General features: G+C 36.8%; 1 protein-coding gene across 1 annotated transcript; it reads right to left on the reverse strand.

Moving 5' to 3' along the window:
- Positions 1-17: 17 nt before the first annotated feature.
- Positions 18-20,308, reverse strand: KRR1 (KRR1 small subunit processome component homolog; the record flags this gene model as incomplete). Its single annotated transcript, XM_082850158.1, has 10 exons — positions 18-901; positions 2,419-2,512; positions 2,622-2,699; positions 4,701-4,871; positions 6,523-6,579; positions 7,904-7,987; positions 8,075-8,200; positions 8,389-8,523; positions 9,863-10,035; positions 20,224-20,308. 10 exons carry the CDS (start codon positions 20,306-20,308, stop codon positions 759-761), a joined length of 1,146 nt encoding a protein of 381 aa, XP_082706284.1. The 3' UTR covers positions 18-758.
- Positions 20,309-20,669: the final 361 nt, after the last annotated feature.

The raw sequence follows: 20,669 nt of genomic DNA on the forward strand, positions 1-20,669 counted from the left end.
AGTAACCTACTCCCCCGTGTGCCTTAGCTTCTAAATATGTAAAATCAGTGAGCTAGATTTAGGCGAGTCCTGGCCCTCATCAGTAAAAAGCGTTTCTATGTAACCTGTTGCCTGCTGCTTCAACTCCAAATATCTGGTTTTCCCTGTTCTCTTGCAAATTTGATGTCTTTCTGGTTTACTACTTCCTCAGACTCATATTGGAATAGTAGTTAAGGGAATTAATTTAAAAGGCCTTGCACTTTTGGATTATGGATTACTCTTGGAACAAAATGTAAAATAAGATTACAAAAAGGGATAAACCTAAATGTTTACTTGTTGCCATTAGAGCACTGAAAAATCTATTTTCCTCAAAACCAAATGCTGGGACATGATTATATTTAAAGACTAACCGATGGCCTCAGACATTGGATTTGATGGATAATTACAGTAGCTACATTGCAAAAATCTTTACATAAACAACCTTAAGAATTACCCCTAAAACCATGCCTAGATAAAACGTGCCTGGAATAGATTAGGTGCAATGCATATAAACACAGATATACCACCTTCTAGTATAAAAATTTTCAAAAAACATGGAGAATACAATAATTTATAAAGAATTGCTGTTTATGTAAAGAACAAAACAAACTCAGAAAAAAGTGATCAGGGTATTACTTCTCAGGGATAAGGCAACTAATGCCCTAGTATCTCAAAATCCTTTACAAAAGGAGATAGCTTAATAAATTCTAGCTCAGGGATTTTTGTTTGTTTTATGTATGTTACTTTTTTTTCTTCTTTTTCTTTTCATCTGCTTCCATTTTAAGCTTAACTTCTTCAGCTGTAAGGGCTCCCAGTTTCTTACTCTTCGCTTTCTTAACCTTTTCCTTGATGGCTGCCACATCAATTTTAGTTTCAGTAGAAGCTAAATAAAAACAATACATGTAATTCTTTAGATTATACCAAATAAAACAAAGAATGCATATATATAAGACAATAATTTCAGAGTACTGTTACAATTGAAAGATCATGTTATAAGATATAAAACACTTGCTTAAAGGGAAGTTAGAAATTTCTTCTAACTAGGAGAAAACAAAGTACTTTAAAAATACATTAGTGAAAATATACACGAAAACGGCATTACACTTTAACTTAACTATTTGAACCAATTACTGGATTCAACTATTAAAATTACATTTTCTCCCTTAAATTGTTTTAAGATTCTTTTTTTCCATATTGGAACTTTAGAGTATTCCTTAAAAAACTTAGTTTTCCGAATATTCAATTAATGACTAGTAGTATTTCATTTAACAAGATTTTGATAATAAAGACCATAATCTGAGAGTATCTGAAGGTCCTCCTAACAGAACCCAACCCCATGTATTTAACACAAAAAGTGTGAACAAAACAGAAAAGCAGTGGAAAAAAACACAACCTTTTCTTACTATTTAAAGAACAGCACTCAGGACATAAAGAACCACAAGATAAAATGTCATCAAACAACCCAGCAACTTGAGAGCAGACTTAAAGCCTCCACTAGAGTGGAATAGCTACACTTTAATCAGTAATAAACTGAGATTAAACTAGCTATTGAATACCTTCAGAGTACATAACTGACAGATTGTACAAACTAGAAAGTATAATGCTTATGATATTTTTATATAACCAAGGATCTGAATAGCAGAATACAATACTTTTAAAGCTGTTAACACTGATATAAATTAACAAACTAGTACTGTTACATCTGGCTTTGACCAACAGGTCATGTGCAATGCTGCTGGGTGACCTCCCTCCCCTCACTGTGCCACTGACTACTTTGGAGAGTTAGTTACCTTACAGAGGAGTACACGTGTTACTAGTGGAAAAGAAAATGCGAAAGAGAAGACGGATCAAAATGAGGCTAGGAATGAGAAGAAAAGGCATCAGCGTGTTTTCTCTTGAGTGTCTTTAAAAGCCCCTGAGTAAGAAAGATCGTCCTGCTATTTTGTTGGTATCTTTTAGCCCAAGTGATGAGAAATCCACGTTAACCATACAGGAATCAAATTTTAAGCCACAGATCACACAAGTAAAGAAAGTACAACTTTTGATAAGCTCTTTTTAAAGGGCATGATAGCAGAGCTCAGGGATCTTACTGTTTTATTTTTACAGAAGATTCACTGCTCTGGTTTATATCTTTCACAACAGAGTCCTTCCTCAGCACACAGGTCAGGAAGGGACTGTCAATCTGGGATACTGTTAAATAAGCATTAGCTGCTACTAAATTATAAATTATCTCAGTCACCACCGCTTTTCCCTAGGATTTGTGACTAATGAAATGCTAAGAGAATTGATGAAACGCATGGTTATTTCTTAACACTCAAAGAGCTTCAGACAAATCCACTATGGGTTTACTTTTCCTCTAACAGACTTACAGCATACCAAGAGTTGGAAAACAAGCATTACCTTCCTTAGGTTTCACAACTGGTTTTTCTTTAGGTGGAATAAACGCTTTGTTTCTTTCCTCTTGTCTCCTACTAAGAGCTTCTGCTTGTTTAGCCTACATCATTAAGAAAAAAAACTACATTAAAAAACGCTTTTGTAGTTAAATAAGAATTCAGGTATCTATAAACTTTGCAACTAGTGTTGTAAGCTAGACATGATCTTACCTTTATTGCTTCCATTTTCTGTCTCCTCTTTTGACTTGCCTTCAGAAAGTATTCACCAGTAGCCAATTCTTTATCAATCTGTTGAAATCAGTATTTACAATACATCATAAATAATGTAGATGAGAAGTCAATTCCTAAGAAATTCACAGTGACCCTGAGGTAAAGACAGTGGGGTCAAAACTGATTACTCTATAAAGGTAGCAACATAAAAAGAAGGAAATGTCCTCTAAGCTGAGGGGAATATATATGCACAAAGGCATGTAGGTAGGAAAGTAGGTGATGTGTTCATGGAATACACAACAGACTGCTTGAGGTGGGGTGGAAGGTCAATGATTCAGAAAAGTGTGAGAGGAAACTGGAAAGACAGTTTTGGGGAGGCATGAAGAAACATGAATGACAGGTAAGGGAAGTGGGATATGATTTAGAAATGACTGAAGGTTCCTGAGAAGAGTGAAGAGAGCAAAGTAGCACTTTATGAAAGGTACAGAAGAAAGGAGAAGAGAGAAAAGGCTGTTTTTAAAAAAAAGGCTGCAGCATACAAAATGAAAAGCAAGAACTGTCAGGATGTGGAGACTAAGTACTAATTTGCAGTAGCAAATTCATTAAGTAGTCAACATATAATTAATTGGTCTACCTAAGGCAGTGTTCTACTAAACTCTAATACTAAGCTCTCTACACTTCCTAACTCACTTAATCCTCATTAACAATTCTTTGAGACAGGAATGATCATTATCCCTATTTTCTGTACAAAGAAACTGAGGCATGGATGGGGTTAAATAAATTATGCCCATAATTACATAGCAAGTAAGTGACAGAATAAGTCAAATGAGACATCGCTGATTCAAGAAGCTTACAGTCGTTAAAAAAAAAAGATAAAACGACAACTACTTACAGTACAGGGCTATACAAAATATATCAGGTGTTACAGAAGCATGGTTTAGTAACTGGAATACTGGCTTTCCCCCAACTAACACTTTCCTTCTGGCTTCACTTTGTTTTCCAAAATAGACCTCAAGATCCAACACTTCCATTTTTACTATGATCATCATTCCTTTTTTACCTTTGACCTTTCATCAAACCTTCCTGGAAAACTACAAACACAGGGCTATGGGGAAAACAAGATATAGTACACAGAAAGAGATGGGTTTACATGCTAAGCACAAAGAACTCGTAAAAGGGAAGACTTTAACATACAGCCAAGGAAGGGAATAATGAAGCAAGACACCTCAGAAGACAGGTGACGACAGAATTCAAAGAACAGAAAAAGAAAGGATTGATGCAGATGGAAAAAAAAATTGAGATAAGAGGAAGTTGAAAGAGTTCTTGCCTCATAGTCTCAAATACTTCTAGTAGATGACATTGCATTTTATTTTACTGGAGTAGGAGGGTGGCTAAAGAATTAAGAGGACACAGAGATGCCAGAGAATACTGAAGACCTATCTGAGATTGGAAACGTGAATTTTTAAGGGATATAATCCAAAGATATGACTTTCTTCAGCTATGTTCAGTAGCCACGTTATGGGAAACAAGTCAAGTTTTAGGACTGATCTAAGTTTTAGTTTTGTTGGGCAGGTGTGATTGATAGAAGAAAAGGGAGTATGAAAGAAAACAGTGATGGGCAGGAGAGAAAAGGAAATTTTAGAAAGGGAATGATGCCAGAGGACAGTTGACAAAATTAGAGGCATTCATGTCTTAAAAAAAGGATAGATATTAGACTTAAGATTTCAAATCCAGAGCAATCCTGTAGTACATGGTCACATGAATGATGCTAAAGCAGAGCAGAAAGCATTGTGGACTAAATCGTTGCATTTTTTTTTTAACCATGGAACATTTATAGTGGCTACAGATACACAACTGACACCACCTACCTTGACGGAGTTTACACTCACAGTATGAAGCTTCCACTCACCACCCCCATACAATTAGTTCAAAATAAGCCTATTCACACTTACCTTCAGTTTCTTAAATCTCTACACACCCAAACGTACATACACAGAAATTCCACCCTCAAAGTTTCCGACAAAAATAGATTAAAATGGTTTCCCCCTCATGTAAAGAAATTCAACATTTAATACTGACCTGACTTTCTGGCTGTGGTGGTGGGAATGGTGTATACTCCTTCTTAACAGTTTTCTTCTTTGGTTCCTTGCGTTTATTCACGTTTTTGTGCTTGAACTGTGGCAAAAATCTTTCCCAACTTTGTGATCTTAACTCAGAATCTTTCGCCAACTCTCGTTTAATCATTAAGGTCTTCAACCATGGCAATATATGAACAAAGTAAACTTTTAATTAAAAAAAATTTTTTTTTTGATGTGGACCATTTTTAAAGTCTTTATTGAATTTGTTACAATATTGCTTCTGTTTTATGCTTTTTGGTTTTTTGGCCGCGAGGCATGTGAGATCTTAGCTCCCCAACCAGGGATCGAACCTGCACCCCCTGCATTGGAAGGCAAAGTCTTAACCACTGGACTGCCAGGGAAGTCCCAAACATTTTTAATTTTAGCAGTCGTATGTTTTGCAACCTAAGACATTATCAACATTGTTCCTATAAATAGTAAAATTAAAAGGAACAATTCTTAGTCTCTTCAGTAGGATTAAACCAATTCTGGAAACAAAAAATATATAATCTCAAACATGCATAATTAACCAAGCATCAGAAAACCATTAGAAATTTAGACAGAATTATTAAAATAAACTGAGATGAAAATAAGACTCAGTTTTTCAACCATTATTTCATTAAAACCTTTAAAATTCAACCTAACAATTAGCAGGGAGAGTTCTTAATTAGTGATGTTTCCTACAAGCAGGAAGCTAGCACCCTGAAATATGACGGAAAGAAAAAAAGTTTCTCATGATCAACAAAACGAAATGTTTTCACACTTCCCCTACTCCATCTGAATTTTATAGACACTGAAACATCAGAGGATGCAAACGAGGCATCAGATGCAAGATGTCCCAATGTAACTCAAAATCGTTTTTTCACCTCAATCTAAGAGTGACTTTTCAACTTAACTTCATTAAATTCAAGGATTGTTTAACAAATATCCATCATAAAACAACTCATTATACCGTGGTTACATTTCCAAGAATAATCAAGAACTTTATGCATACACGGATATAACAGATCTCTCTCGAAGAGCCTATAATTTGAGTGTTAAATTCCAAAATAGGTTTTAATGCAATCTCAAATATTCCAGACTTTACTTATAGAAAAAGGCAGAATTCAGAACTTCCCCAGTGGGCCAGTGGTAAAGAATCCACCTTCCAATGCAGGGGACACGGGTTTGATCCCTGGTCAGGGAAGATCCCATATGCCACTGGGCATCCCATATGCCACCGGGTGCCTCAACTAGAGAGCCCATGCGCCCTGGAGCTGGCGGCCACTAGATAGAAAACCCGCACACCACAACCACAGAGAAGCCCGTGCGCTGCAACAAATGATCCTGCGTGCTACAATGAAAGATCCTGTGTGCTGCAACGAAGACCCAACACAGCCAAACAAAAATCTTTTTAAATAAATTAATTAATTAAAAAAAGAAAAAGGCAGAATTGTAAAAGATCACATCTTTAAATATAATATGTGGGCTCAAACCCTAAGAAAACTGGATTGGTACCATCTACTACAAATCCTATGAAGCTTATTTTATTTGTATTGGAAGTGAATCACTACATTACACTGTCCCCTTCAATAGCTTTCAAACTGTACTCCAAAGAGGCCTAAACTTCCAAAGAAGTAACTATAGGACTGCGATAGAGTTGCGTGGGCTGAACTCTACCCCAATTTACCCCAAATAGCTCTGCTTTATCTGTTTTGTATATTAGGCTTTCATAAAAGATTTACTTTCAAGAAAGGTTTCTGTAGCTAAAAACAACTTTGTAGTAGTATACAGTGAACACTCACTTTAATGTTATAAATTGGATGAATATTCTTCATAGTGTCTAGGACTACTTTTCGAACCTGAAATTTGCAAAGAAAAATGAATCAGTCATGTATAAAGATTTTAGTGAACTAGGTAGACGAGGATTAATATATCACAAAATAGCCTATGAACCAGGCAATGGCTACCAAATTGGATACTGTAGTCCCTTCAACTGTTCTGAGTGGCTTCTAGGTCTTTCATAATAGTCAACCTCCCTTGGATACAATGAAGTCTCTCAACTTTACTGATAAAAAGCTATACACAGAATTAACACAACACTCTGGAGCTGTAAAATTTAGGGGGAAGAGGGCTGGATTTAGAGTTAGAATATATGCACTCAAATAGTGGGACTGCCACTTCATACGACAAAGGCACTTAATTTTCCTATTCCAGCTTTTTCATTTGTAATATGGAAATAAAACTACCTTAAGGATCTGTCATAAGAAGTAAATAATATACTTAGACTCTACAAAACTGTGACATATTCAAAATATTTAAGTTATTATTGCGCCATGAGAAAAAAGCAGATAACTTATGAGAAAGAGGTCCAATAGAATTAAGGTTAAAGGCCCTGGAAAGCAAGTAAGACCTCACTGCCAGATACAGATAACAAAAGCCTCAAAAGGAGTTAATAGAAAGAGTATCTGCTCCACAGATTTTCTCATAACATCTGACAAGCTAAAGAAGATGTTCATAAAAACATTAACATTCAAAGAAAATATATCTTAAAGGAAGTTTTCTGAGCCTGACCTCTACTGGCTGAATACATTACTGCAAAGAACAAGATCTGTTCAATTCTCCAGTCATTAAAATGCATGTAGGGGCTTCCCTGGTGGCGCAGTGGTTGAGAGTCTGCCTGCCGATGCAGGGGCCACGGGTTCGTGCCCCGGTCCGGGAGCATCCCGCGTGCCGTGGAGCGGCTGGGCCCGTGAGCCATGGCCACTGAGCCGGCGCGTCCAGAGCCTGTGCTCCGCAACGGGAGAGGCCACAACAGTGAGAGACCCGCGTACCGCAAAAAAAAAAAAAAAAAAAAAAAAAGCATGTAATTACTTCGTGTTTCTTATGTTTGCTACAGACTGAGACCTTAAATGCCCACTTAAAATTCGAGTGGAGGGAGTAATGACGTGCAGACCTCCTAATTCAGAAATGGATCTCTCTTCAGTTACCAAAGGTTGGCCGTAATATGTTAGGGTCCAGGAAATTACATGAATTCCCTCAAATTACATGAAGAATTTACCAATGGAAAATCAAACAAAGCATATTCTAAAAATATATATATAAAACTATATTATCCAATGAACTATTATATTATTTCATTTATTCTCTGTGGAAAATTAACTGAAGAGAATAAATAGTTCTCACCTCTTTTAAGCCACTAAAAGGTCCAATGGCTGAAACCGTGTTTCCCTGTACCATAATGTAACAGTTTGTTAAGAGTTCCAACGCCTACATCAAAAGAGCAATAAGTTGAAATTCAGTACACTTAAAAACTAACAAAAGAGGAAGACATACTTTTTCACTAATAAAAAGTACCTTCAACGTAGATCCTTTGGGACCAATAAGCCGTTGTCTTCTTTTTACAAATCTTTCTTTATTTCTTACTAAAGAACCTATTTTAATGATGTCACATGCAACATCATCCTGAAGAATTCGTACTGCCTTTTGGGAAAATAAAAAAGAAAACTCCATCAATATTCTTGACAAGTACATATCTTCTGCAAGCCAAGAAATTTAAGCACAGTTAAGCACAAAAATGAAAACTTTATGGTGCAGGAGGAGACGCAGTGTTATATGTTGTCTCTAATGTTGAGGCAAATAAAGCAAAGTCTCTGTAATTCTTAATTTACCTGTTCAAATGAAACACTCCTTGCTAACAGTTTTATTAGGTCTCTGGCCCTAATGATGATATATGGATCAAATGTCTTCTTTGTTGTACAGACAGTCATGCTGCCCTCGATCAGGTCCAGGGTTGCATTAACATGCTACAATACAAAAAGAGCAAACAAGCAGTTGTCTGAAAATGAATTCAATTTTAGATAATTACAGAGCCGATCCTAACCAAATTAATAGTTTGTCTGCCATTAAGCTATCTCAAAATTCATTAACTCTCTCCTTGAAGAAGCTAGAAAGTTAATGTAAATAACTGATTACTGTTAGACTTCAAAGAATATAAAAAACTCAGGCAATTGAAAACATTTATAATTGGCTTTAGAATAATTTATACTTATTGGAATAAAGATTATCTCTAGTTTAAAAAATATATATCAGTCAAAATGAGGCTACATTTTTAAATTAAGGTAAAAATGTAAAGCTATATAATTTCCCTACCTTGGCTGGATCCAGCTCTAATCTCTAATCTGCTCCCTAGAGTGAGAATGGACTTTCCCTTTCAAACTTTTTTCTAGCTGGTTTGTATTAGCTAAATACAAAGTAAAAACAAATTATCATAGGTTTAAAAATAAAAGCAGTGATTATGATTACTACAGTGATTAAAACTATGCATTAACTTTCAAATGGAAGAATCAGATTTCAACAAAGCAAATAAAAATGCTGTTTTCTAACTTGTGAGCATAATCTGAAGAATATTTCAATATAGTGAATGACGAACAATTAAACCTCAGGTTAGGTGTCTATAAGTTTACGAAAAAACCCCCAAAATTGAGTCTAATCTCCGATGTAGACAGCTGTAAAACACGCCTGCAGTTTGCTAAACCACCCTCATACCTAATGCACACAAATGACTCTAGAGCAGTGCCACAGCTGACAAATACATTTTCTATCAATCTAGTGTACATACACAGGTGAACCAAAAGCTTCATTAAATGATACTTATCCTTACCACATGTGATACACTGATGTATTTTTTTCTAAAGGCTCATTATATCCACTAAATTGACTTCTTGATTCACTAAGGGGTCTCAATCCAGTTTGAAAAATAAAATCAAATACACTGCTCTAGGGGCACGGCAGAGGAAAGTTAAACAATGCCAGGAGTATGCCTCAGCTCAAACTGTACGGGTTCGTGGCAACCATTATAGTAGCAGACATTCTGAAATTTGGAGTTCACAAGTGAGTTTCAGACCATCTGTGAATCCCCTAAATATTTAAAGGCATGTGAATTTTTCCAAGTAATCTATTATTCACAAAACTAAAAACAAATCAACTGTAAGGATAATTATCTAGTCTGTTTAAAATATCAAAGGAATCAAATTAACCAGCTATGGTAGCACCTTTAAAAAAAAAATCCATCAGCACACATTCAGTTACTTAAAAGATATAAGCAAAAACAAAATCTCAAAGAAATACATAAGATATGCATACATGTTCACTCAAGGCTTTCTGTACCAATGGCCAGCACTCTTTCAAGTAAGCCTCTCTATATTTTGGAAACAAAGTTGCAAAACTGCTCTCCTCCAAGAGTCCTCTGGGATTGTCCTCTTTGGAAAAAGCTGGCTCCTTCCAACCATCAGGAACAGTGAGGAGTTCTGATTCATCTACAAAGGGGGAAAAATCTATACATCAGATTTAACTTCTTTTGGACACTTTTTGAACACTTGTATGCATACATTCACAAGCTTCCCAATACTCTCCTCGCATTTCCTTTTCCCCTGCTTTTTATATTATTCAACAGTCCAAGAACGTGCCTCTGTCATTATCACCAAAATACTGTATTAAAATTGTATGTATTTCAGTCGCCTCAGAAGACAAAGTTCCTTAAGGGCAGGGACTCTTCTTCGATCCACACTTATTGGCATACACCTGGTACATATTCAACACTTACAAACTTCTACTGCACCACACTATCTTAGAGTTGAAGATCCAAACACCATTTTGTTTACATTACTATTTTAAATATAAGTAACCTTTCAGACTCAGTGAAGTGCAGCCTATGTGTATATATATACGTGCATGTGTGTGTACATAAAACTTTCAAAAGCTTGATCCCAGTGTACCCTTTCAGTTAATATTCACTAGTACAGGGTTTTAGGTTTTCCAAAGACCTTTCACGTGCGTTATTTCTGTATTCTCTCACTACTACAAAAGGAAGGAAGAACTGGTATTATTATTCCCATTTTATAAAAGATATTCAGTTCAAAAACTTTAAGTGACTTGTAAGGGAATATGAAGCTCAGTCTAGGTCTCCTCTCACTAGAACAAAATGCCTCCTAAGGGCTATAAATTATTTCCCATATCATTTATCAAAACTCCTGGTCCTGGATTTTAAGAACCTCTTAAATCCAACAGCTGTACTTTAATTCAGTACTACTCAAAGATATGATCCATAGGCCTGAAGCACCAGCATAAACTGAGAGTTTGTTAGAAATGCAGTTCTTGGGTTCCATCCAGACCTACTAAATGTGAACCTCTGGGATGAAGCCCAGGAATCTTTCTTAACAGTCTCATGACGAGATTCCTATGCATACTAAAGTTTAAGAAGCAGGTCTTATAGTTCATGTTATCCACTCCAGTCAGGTAAACTTGCTTTCTGTTTCTTAGGTAAACTTGCTTTCTGTTTCTTATACTCACATCCACTTTGTTACTTCTGGTTCAAATCACAGAGAATTAGCTAGTCTTTATTTATCGTTCACTTCTCAATATCCCCCCCCAAAACCCTCAAATTCTACAATAGTGATTACTTAAAATGCATATCTGACCAAGATCTTACCCAATTTAAACACTTAAATGATTATGAATTTTAAAAAAACAAAGAAAAAAAAAACCCACTGGCTAAGGAAATCAACAGGAGTTTCACAATGGAGGAAGTACAAATAGCCCCAAAACATGTAAAGATGTGTAACCTCATTAGTAATCAGGAAAGTCTGATTTAAAAACACAATCAGATATGATTTCACACTTAACAAAATGACAGAAATGAAAAATTCAGGTAACAGCAAGTGTTAGTGCTCATCTACTGATATCGGGAGTGTAAAGCAGCACAACTCCTTTGGGAAGATTTAGCATTATTTGCACATGCCCTACCCTACAATTCAAGGATTCCAATCCCATGTAAGGTACATAACCAGAGAAACTCTCTAACGTGTCAACAAGGAGGTATGTACACAGATATTTATACCATATTGTTTATAATAACAATGGGAACAATAAAATGTCCAGCAACATTAAAATGAAAATACAGAGATTGCCTCATCCACCAGAGGGCAGACAGCAGAAGCAAGAAGAACTACAATCCTGCAGCCTGTGGAACAAAAACCACATTCACAGAAAGACAGACAAGATGAAAAAGCAGAGAGCTATGTACCACATGAAGGAACAAGATAAAACCCCAGAAAAACAACTAAATGAAGTGGAGATGGGCAACCTTCCAGAAAAAGAATTCAGGATAATGATAGTGAAGATGATCCAGGACCTCAGAAAAATAATGGAGGCAAAGATCAAGATGCAAGAAATGTTTAACAAAGACCTAGAAGAATTGAAGAACAAACAGAGATGAACAAAACAAAAACTGAAACGAAAACTACACTAGAAGGAATCAATAGCAGAATAACTGAGGCAGAAGAACGGACAAGTGACCTGGAAAACAGAATGGTGGAATTCACTGCTGCGGAACAGAATACAGAAAAAAGAACGAAAAGAAATGAAGACAGCCTAAGAGACCTCTGGGACAACATTAAACGCAACAACATTCGCATTACAAGGGTCCCAGAAGGAGAAGAGAGAGAGAAAGGACCAAGAAAATATCTGAAGAGATTATGGTCAAAAACTTCCCTAACATGGGAAAGGAAATAGCCACCCAAGTCCAGGAAGTGCAGCGAGTCCCATACAGGATAAACCCAAGGAGAAACATGGCGAGACACATAGTAATCCAATTGGCAAAAATTAAAGACAAACTATTGAAAGCAGCAAGGGAAAAACGACAAATAACATACAAGGGAACTCCCATAAGGTTAACAGCTGATTTCTCAGCAGAAACTCTACAAGCCAGAAGGGAGTGGCATGATATACTTAAAGTGAGGAAAGGGAAGAACCTACAACCAAGATTACTCTACCCGGCAAGGATCTCATTCAGATTCAACAGAGAAATCAAAAGCTTTACAGAAAAGGAAAAGCTAAGAGAATTCAGCACCACCAAACCAGCTCTACAACAAATGCTAAAGGAACTTCTCCAAGTGGGAAACACAAGAGAAGAAAAGGACCTACAAAAGTGAACCCAAAACAATTTAAAAAATGGTCATAGGAACATACATATTGATAATTACCTCAAACATGAATGGATTAAATGCTCCAACCAAAAGACAAAGGCTTGCTAAATGGATACAAAAACAAGACCCATATATATGCTGTCTACAAGAGACCCACTTCAGACCTAGGGACACATACAGACTGAAAGTGAGGGGATGGAAAAAGATATTCCATGCAAATAGAAATCAAAACAAAGCTGGATTAGCAATACTCATATCAGATAAAATAGACTTTAAAATAAAGAATGTTACAAGAGACAAGGAAGGACACTACATAACGATTGGAGGATCAATCCAAGAAGAAGATATAACAATTATAAATATATATACACCCAACATAGGAGCACCTCAATACATAAGGAAACTGCTAACAACTCTAAAAGAGGAAATCGACAGTAACACAATACTAGTGGGGGACTTTAACACCTCACTTACACCAATAGACAGATCATCCAAAAGAAAATAAATAAGGAAACAGAAGCTTTAAATAACACAATAGACCAGATAAATTTAATTGATATTTATAGGACATTCCATCCAAAAACAGCAGATTACACTTTCTTCTCAAGTGAGCACGGAACATTCTCCAGGATAGATCACATCTTGGGTCACAAATCAAGCCTCAGTAAATTTAAGAAACTGAAATCATATCAAGCATCTTTTCTGACCACAATGCTATGAGATTAGAAATGAATTACACGGAAAAGAACATAAAAAACACAAACACATGGAGGCTAAACAATACATTACTAAATAACCAAGAGATCACTGAAGAAATCAAAGAGGAAATCAAAAAATATCTACAGAAAAATGACAATGAAAACACGACAATCCAAAACCTACGGGATGTAGCAAAAGCAGTTCTAAGAGGGAAGTTTATAGCTATACAAGCTTACCTCAAGAAACAAGAAAAATCTCAAACAATCTAACGTTACACCTAAAGGAACTAGAGAAAGAAGAACAAACAAAACCCAAAGTTAGCAGAAGGAAAGAAATCATAAAGATCAGAGCAGAAATAAATGAAATAGAAACAAAGAAAACAATAGCAAAGATCAATAAAACTAAAAACTGGTTCTTTGAGAAGATAAACAAAATTGATAAACCGTTAGCCAGACTCATCAAGAAAAAGAGGGAGAGGACTCAAATCAATAAAATTAGAAAGGAAAAAGGAGAAGTTACAACAGACACCGCAGAAATGCAAGGCATCCTAAGAGACTACTACAAGCAACTCTATGCCAATAAAATGGACAACCTGGAAGAAATAGACAAATTCTTAGAAAGGTATAACCTTCCAAGACTGAACCACGAAGAAATAGAAAATATAAACAGACCAATCACAAGTAATGAAATGGAAACTGTGATTAAAAATCTTCCAACAAACAAAAGTCCAGGACCAAATGGCTTCATCACAGGTGAATTCTATCACACATTTAGAGAAGAGCTAACACTTATCCTTCTCAAACTCTTCCAAAAAACTGCAGAGGAAGGAACACTCCCAAACTCATTCTATGAGGCCACCATCACCCTGATACCAAAACCAGACAAAGATGTTACAAAAAAAGAAAGCTACAGGCCAATATCACTGATGAACATAGAAGCAAAAATCCTCAACAAAATGCTAGCAAACAGAAACCAACAACACATTAAAAGGATCATACACCATGATCAAGTGGGATTTATCCCAGGGATGCAAGGATTCTTCAATATATGCAACTCAATCAATGTGATACACCATATGAACAAACTGAAGAATTAAAAACCATATGATCATCTCAATAGATGCAGAAAAAGCTTTTGACAAAATTCAAAACCCATTTATGATAAAAACGCTCCAGAAAGTGGGCATAGAGGAAACCTACCTCAACATAATAGAGGCCATATACGACAAACCCACAGCAAACATCATTCTCAATGGTGAAAAACTGAAAGCATTTCCTCTCAGATCAGGAACAAGACAAGGATGTCCACTCTCACCACTATTATTCAACATAGTTTTGGAAGTCCTAGCCACAGCAATCAGAGAAGAAAAAGAAATAAAAGGAATACAAATTGGAAAAGAAGAAGTAAAACTGTCACTGTTTGCAGATGACATGATACTATACATAGAGAATCCTAAAAATGCCACCAGAAAACTACTAGACCTAATCAATGAATTTGGTAAATTTGCAGGATACAAAATTTTTTTTCTTGTTTTATTTTGACCCCATTTACTTTTTAAATTAAATTTTCATTTAAGATCATTGTACATTCACATGAAGTTAAGAAATACAGAGGAGTCCTGTATTGTTCACCCTGTTCCCCCCAATGGTAAAATCTCACATAACTATAGTACAGGATATTGACATTGACACAATCCTTTGATATTATTCAGATATCACTAGTTTCATGCATGTAATCACCACCACAGTTATGACAAAAAGCAGTTTCACTGCTTTTTCACTGCAAGTACAAGCCATTGGTACTTGAAACAACTTGGATGTATCTTCAGAAAATACATCCAAGTTGTTGCAAGTACCAATGGCTTGTTCTGAAGATACATCCAAGTTGTTGCAAGTACATCTGAAGATACATCCAAGTTGTTGCAAGTACCAATGGCTTGTTCCTTTTTATTGCTGAGTAATATTCCATGGTATGGATGAACCAGTTTGTTTAACAATTTACCCACTGAAGGACATTTGGGTTGTTTCTAGTTCTAGGCTATTACAAGTAAAGCTTCTGTGAACATTCACATACAGGTTGCTGTGTGAATATAAGTTTCATCTGTCTGGGATAAATGTCCAAGAATGCAATTGCTGGGTCACATGGTAATTGCACATTTAGTTTTATAGGAATTTGCCAAACGCTTTCCCAGAGTGGTTGTATCATTTTTAAGGTCCTATTAGCAATGTATGAATGATCCAGTTTCTCCACATATTCTCCAGCATTTGCTGTTGTCATTTTTTTTTAATTTTAGTCATTTCAATAGGTATGCAGTGATATCTCTTTGAAGCTTACATGTGCATTTCCCTAATAGCTAATGATGTCAAACATCTATTCATGTGTTTATTTGCCACCTGTACATATTCTTTTTTTCCACACACACACTCTGTATTTTATTTTTACAAGAGAAAAATAAACTGACACCAAGCATTGTAAATGGATGACCACAACAAAAGCAACAATGATTGCAATTACCAAACATGAAACACACTCATACTATGTCATAATATTGACCTTCACTCCAGTAATCCTCCACTGTAACAGGTCCTTTACTTTGCAGTGAAAATTGATTTGTATATTTTTTGCCTCTGAGTCCTTGTGGGATTTTTTTTTTATTCAAACAGAAAATTAATGCACAGAAATCTCTTGCATTCTTATACACTAATGATGGAAAATCTGAAAGAGAAAGAAACCCTCCCATTTATCATTGCAACAAAATACCTAGGAATAAACGTACCTAGGGAGACAAAAGACCTCTATGCAGAAAACTATAAGACACTGATGAAAGAAATTAAAGATGATACCAACAGATGAAGAGATATACCATGTTCTTGGATTGGAAGAATCAACATTGTGAAAATGACTATACTACCCAAAGCAATCTACAGATTCAATGCAATCCCTGTCAAATTACCAATGGCATTTTTTATGGAACTAGAACAAAAAATCTTAAAATTTGTATGGAGACACAAAAGACCCCGAATAGCCAAAGCAGTCTTGAGGGAAAAAAACAGAGCTGGAGGAATCAGACTCCCTGACTTCAGACTATACTACAAAGCTACAGTAATCAAGACAATATGGTACTGGCACAAAAACAGAAACATAGATCAATGGAACAAGATAGAAAGCTCAGAATTAAACCCACACACCTATGGTCAACTAATCTATGACAAAGGAGGCAAGGATATACAATGGAAAAAAAGACAGTCTCTTTAATAAATGGTGCTGGGAAAACTGGACAGCTACATGTAAAAGAATGAAATTGGAACACTCCCTAACACCATACACAAAAGTAAACTCAAAATGGATTAGAGACCTAAATGTAAGACCGGACACTACAAAACTCTTAGAGGAAAACAAAGAAAGAACACTCCTTGACATAAATCACAGCAAGATCTTTTTTGATCCACCTCCTAGAGTAATGGAAATAAAAACAAAAATAAATGGGACCTAATGAAACTTCAAAGCTTTTGCACAGCAAAGGAAACCATAAACAAGATGAAAACCAACCCCCAGAATGGGAGAAAATATTTACAAATGAATCAACGGACAAAGGATTAATCTCCAAAATATATAAAGAGCTCATGCAGCTCAATATTAAAGAAAGAAACAACCCAATTCAAAAATGGGCAGAATACCTAAATAGACCTTTCTCCAAAGAAGACATACAGATGGCCAAGAAGCACATGAAAAGCTGCTCAACATCACTAATTATTAGAGAAATGTAAATCAAAACTACAATGAGGTATCACCTCACACCAGTTAGAATGGGCATCATCAGAAAATCTACAAACAACAAATGCTGGAGAGGATGTGGAGAAAAGAGAACCCTCTTGCACTGTTGGAGGGAATGTAAATTGATAGAGTCACTATGGAGAACAGTATGGAGGTTCCTTAAAAAACTAAAAATAGGGCTTCCCTGGTGGCGCAGTGGTTGGGAGTCCGCCTGTCGATGCAGGGGACGCGGGTTCGTGCCCCGGTCCGGGGGGATCTTGCGTGCCATGGAGCGGCTGGGCCCGTGGGCCATGGCCGCTGGGCCTGCGCGTCTGGAGCCTGTGCTCCGCGGCGGGAGAGGCCACAGCAGTGAGAGGCCCGCGTACCGCAAAAAAAAAAAAAAAAAAAAACTAAAAATAGAATTACCATATGATCCAGCAATTCCACTACTGGGCATATACCCAGAGAAAACCATAATTCAAAAAGACGCATGCACCCCAATGTTCACTGCAGCACTATTTACAATAGCCAGGTCATGGAAGCAACCAAAATGCCCATCGACAGACAAATGGATAAAGAAGTTGTGGTACATATATTCAATGGGATATTACTCAGCCATAAAAAGGAACAAAATTGGGTCAGTTGTTGAGACGTGGATGGATCTAGAGACTATCATACAGAGTAAGTCAGAAAGAGAAAAACAAATATCGTATATTAATGCATGTATGTGGAACCTACAAAAATGGTACAGATGAACTGGTTTGCAGGGCAGAAGTTGAGACACAGATGTAGAGAACGTATGGACACCAAGGGGGGAAAGCCGCGGGGGGTGGGGATGGTGGTGTGATGAACTGGGCAATTGGGATTGACATGTATACACTGATGTGTATAAAACTGATTACTAATAAGAACCTGCTGTATAAAAAAATAAATAAAATAAAATTTAAAAAAAACGAATACTAAACTTACTTTGGGTTATTTGTATGGAAATGTGTTAATATAAATGTTTCGGACATTACATGAAATTCCTAAAATCTTATATGTTCTGGTATAATTTATAGGTCATAATTCTAGTTATTATTTTAAAATGTATACCTCAAAAATAACTAAATTTCCCTGTCAATTGCATTATTATGAACTTTCATCAAATCTTTAACCGTGGTCATTTTTTAAGTCTTTTGTCATTTACAGACAGTTCTGGGTGTACTCTAATGCTTTTGCAAAAATGTTCCTATAAAAGGGTTTCATCTTCAAGGAATTCATGGAAAAGACTCTGAGAAGTACAGGTTTCTGGTAACTGACTATACTGCTGAACTGAAGGAATAAGCATTTTCAGAACTCTAATAGAAAACTGATGAATTCATAAAAGTGCTAACAAAAGATCAAGATGAAAAAAAATTAATTACATGGGACCGAATGAACTGATGAGGATGATTATAATTTTTGTGACTTTCTGTTTGAAGAAGAAAAAAGAGACTGTAAAACGTTGTTGTTTAAATTATATTGCTTTTGTGGATTTAAAGTGGGTTTATAATTGTATATTATAATATATTTAGTATAAAAATAGAACGTTAAAAAAAAGAGACACATGCACCCCAATGTTCATTGCAGCACTATTTACAATAGCCAGGTCATGGAAGCAACCGAAATGCCCATCGACAGATGAATGGATAAAGATGTGGTACATATATACAATGGAATATTACTCAGCCATAAAAAGGAATGAAATTGGGTCATTTGTTGAGACGTGGATGGATCTAGAGACTGTCATACAGAGTGAAGTAAGTCAGAAAGAGAAAAACAATATAGTATATTAACGCATATACGTGGAATCCAGAAAAATGGTATAGATGATCTTATTTGCAAAGCAAAAATAGAGACACAGATGTAGAGGACAAGTGTATGGACACCAATGGGGGAAAGTGGCGAGGGGTGGGGGTGGGTGTGTGATAGAAAAAGAAAATGAAAACATAAATTAGCCTGTATTCATACAAGGGAACATCATACAGTAGGGAAAAGAATAAATCACAGCTACAAGTATTGCCCTGATTGAATAATAACAACAAAGTTTAGCCTAAGAAGCAAGACACAGAAGAATATCTACAATCCTTTCTCATTCATATAAAATTCAAAAACTGACGAAATTAAAACATTTTGTGCATAGGTGGTCAAGATTATGAAGAAAGGAAACAGAATAATCAACACGATTCAGAATGGTTACTTTAGGGCATGTAGGGGGCTCTGGGGGTATGGTAATGCTCTATTCTACTTAATGGTCTGAGTGTGCTCCTTTTGGTTTTATTCTTTAAGCTGCATATATACTGTCCTCTCTGCCATACGCTTAATTAAAACAACAACGAATCACGTTTAATATCTCCCTTATGCCTATACAATGAGAGTTCAAGGTTTTTAACACTTCCAATAAGTCTGGTTGAGCAGGCCCCGGGCTATTTCTCTGGCCTTTCTGTCAATCATACAGAAGTTAATGGATAAAACAAGATTGCAAAGCAAGAGAGCAATTAACGCAGTTGAAAGAACAGGAATTGTGTTGGCAATACTTCAGCAACCCGATAAACAACAATAATAAACGTTCCAAAATTTCTTCACTGGCTGAAAAACTAGCACTAAAAACACGCCTGGTATCTCCTTCTATCACCATGTCTGTCTCAGTCCTTCATTATCACTCTATCACTCGTTCACTCATATGCATAACGACCTCCTACTCCCACCTCATCCCACCCCTCACTCTGCCAACGATTTCCAGACACCGCCGCGAGTTTAAGGTCCCGAAGCGCCCTCCTCATTCTTTTACAGAAGACGCATCCAGCAAGACCCCTACTTTGGGGGTTTCCAGCAAAAGCAATTAGTTAGGAACACGCGCCGGCGCCATACAGGCCAGTCGTTCCTGCGAGTCCGGCCAACAACCCCAACCTTCAGCAATTACAGGCACTTAACTTCAAGGCGGCGTTACACGTTCCAAGGCGGCGTTACACGTTCCCAGCCAGCGAAAGGAAAAAACCCCAACTCAAAACCCCCAAACCCCAGTCTTTGGTTTTCAAACAACCTCACCTCGGCTCTCCGGCTTCGGCTTCTGGCTACGAAATTCACTTTTCCTAGACGCTGCAGCTTGTCCGTCCTGCTTGGAGGACGCCATCTTCAAACTGCTTCCCGGGCTACCGGAAGTGAACCCTTTCTTAAATCCTACCGGCTAAAATCCCCGTGCTCAAAGTGAGTTCCGCAGAACTCAGACGAGATCTGCGCAGTCTCCGTGTGTGCTTAAGCTAGAGCCCGTGTATTTGCGTACACTAATACGCTTCTCCCGCGGAGCCAATGGCGAGCCGGAGACTTCTCTTCCCGGACGCACCGCAACTACGGAGTTTCACAGCATGCTGGGAATTGTAGTTTAGCACTGGGGGTGAGTCGGAGACGGTTTTATCTATCATTTTCTCTTGGCCTCAGGGTCTAACGCGGAACGCATTTAGCCGGAGTGCAACCTGAATCGTACTGATATCACT

The sequence above is a fragment of the Leucopleurus acutus genome, assembly GCF_964270905.1.
Source record: "Leucopleurus acutus genome assembly, chromosome: 11".
Taxonomy (NCBI): domain Eukaryota; kingdom Metazoa; phylum Chordata; class Mammalia; order Artiodactyla; family Delphinidae; genus Leucopleurus; species Leucopleurus acutus.